The sequence below is a fragment of the Alligator sinensis genome, unplaced genomic scaffold, assembly GCF_000455745.1.
Source record: "Alligator sinensis unplaced genomic scaffold, ASM45574v1 scaffold38_1, whole genome shotgun sequence".
Taxonomy (NCBI): Eukaryota; Metazoa; Chordata; order Crocodylia; family Alligatoridae; genus Alligator; species Alligator sinensis.
This window is the reverse complement of record NW_005842179.1, coordinates 743,598-745,674: the sequence shown is the minus strand read 5'-3', so window position 1 is coordinate 745,674 and position 2,077 is coordinate 743,598. Positions and strand designations below refer to the sequence as shown.

Genomic DNA, 2,077 nt, shown 5'->3' with positions numbered 1-2,077 from the left:
TCTTTCCCTTCTTGTCCAGCTTATGAAACAGATTTAAAGCAGTATCACCTCCTATTCCACCTCACCCCTGACCACCAATGATCACTGGAAAGGCAAAGGAAAATTAAGCACCACAGTAAAAGGGGAGCTACTGCTAAGTAACTGGCTACTTTCCTTGCATAGCTCCAAGGAAGAAGCAACTCAGTCACACATTGCTTATTCTTTGAAGGCATCCTTTGCGCAGCAGTTGAGAAAAGAAGAGCTTATGGAAGGAACTATCATTTCACAACCCTGCTTTCAAGAACCAATGATAATTTCTCTGAAGTTTCAATTTGGCATTACAACCTTTGTTTAAAGATAGATGGGATGGAAAAAAGGAGAAAGGTCTGCAATAAAGGAGACTATTCTGAGAGGATAAAGGAGGAAGAATTAAGAAATTTAAAATTACAGAAGGATTTTGATATATTATACTCATAGATTGTTTTCCAGAGGCTATATTCTGAATATGTGGTTTCAGCCATTTAATAAATGCCGCACCTATGTCCGTGGTTGTGCACTCATCAGCCAACACACACAGATTGGTATACTGAGCCACTGGAAGGATATTCAAAATGCATATGAACTGCTGGATAGGTACCTTGAAGCTTACTGAAGCTTCTTTAAACCAAAATTTAATTCCCTTTTTTTCTATTATTTATTTATAAACTGAGACAACTTTTAAAAGTCTTTTGTTTCTCCTTTTTTCTTGCTTTGCTCGGTTTAACAGTGAATGAAATCTTACCGTTCCCTGATAAAAACCTCTCCAGGAAATGTTCTAGATCTGGTGATTCCCCTAATCCAACTAAAACTTTGGAGAAATGAAAAAAGGACACCAAAACATCCTTAGGGTTTCTATAGACATAAATGATCTGCAAGGGAAAAAAAATACGTGTTACCTACCAGGGTATAATATATCATATTAAAACATTAATACAAGAATGAAAGAACTGTCTTTTCCGTTAATCTTTTCTAAATTTTTTGTCATAAAAAGTTATCAGACAAGACTCATCTCTTTTCAGGTGCTGAGAGAGACACGGTCATACATTAACAATAAAATATAATGAACTGCTGTTTGGTAAACTTTGGATAACTGAAGAGAAAGAACATCTTAATTTGGATTGCAAGCCATATTGACATTTTTTGTTTAGAAGGTTGTACTTGTGTAATATGAGCGGGGTTTTTTGCTTATTGTTAGGGCTCAGATTGCAGCAGGACAGTTTACTGGCACCTTTCCTAAACTATTTGGTTCTCAGGAATCTAAGATTTTACTTTTTTACGTAATCTCCAGATATTATGGTTGTGAAGAGGTTTTGGAAACAAGAACCACATTTAATTAATGTCCAGTGGATTAACTTAGGGTTGTCAAATTTGTTTTACTGCCCACAGGCTGGATCTGGATGAGTAGGAGCTTTGCAGGCTGGACCCAGGCCCACTTCCGGCAATGGAGTGAGCAGTGGCAGGGAGCTGGGAGCTGCAGGGCTTAACGCAGCATCTGCTCACCCTGCTGTCACTAACATGAAGCCCCAGTCAGGCTCCTATTCCCATTGGCATTCACCTAGCACCCAAATTCCCAACCACTTCAGGAGCTCTACCGGTTAGAACTGAGGACCTTATCTTTGATGTCTCTGGGCTAATCTATGGATTAACTGTTCGGAATTAACTTTTCCAAATAAATTAGTGAATCGGGAGACTTCTTCATCAGTGACTTGGACGAGGGAGTGAAATGTACTCTGTCCAAGTTTGTAGATGACACAAAGCTATGGGGAGATGTGGACACGCCGGAGGGCAGGGAACAGCTGCAAGCAGATCTGGACAGGTTGGACAAGTGGGCAGAAAACAACAGAATGCAGTTCAACAAGGAGAAATGCAAAGTACTGCGCCTAGGGAGGAAAAATGTCCAGCACACCTACAGCCTAGGGAATGACCTGCTGGGTGACACGGAAGTGGAAAGGCATCTTGGAGTCCTAGTGGACTCCAAGATGAACATGAGTCGGCAGTGTGACGAAGCCATCAGAAAAGCCAATGGCACTTTAGCGTGCATCAGCAGATGCATGACGAA

General features: G+C 40.6%; 1 protein-coding gene across 1 annotated transcript in view; it reads right to left on the bottom strand.

Moving 5' to 3' along the window:
- LOC102371746 (amine sulfotransferase-like) overlaps positions 1-2,077 on the bottom strand; it is a 23,155-nt gene that overhangs the window by 10,406 nt on the left and 10,672 nt on the right. The window contains exon 4 of the mRNA XM_006026152.2: positions 761-887. Within this exon, the coding sequence (XP_006026214.1) occupies positions 761-887 (127 nt within the window). The remainder of the gene's footprint in view (positions 1-760; positions 888-2,077) is intronic.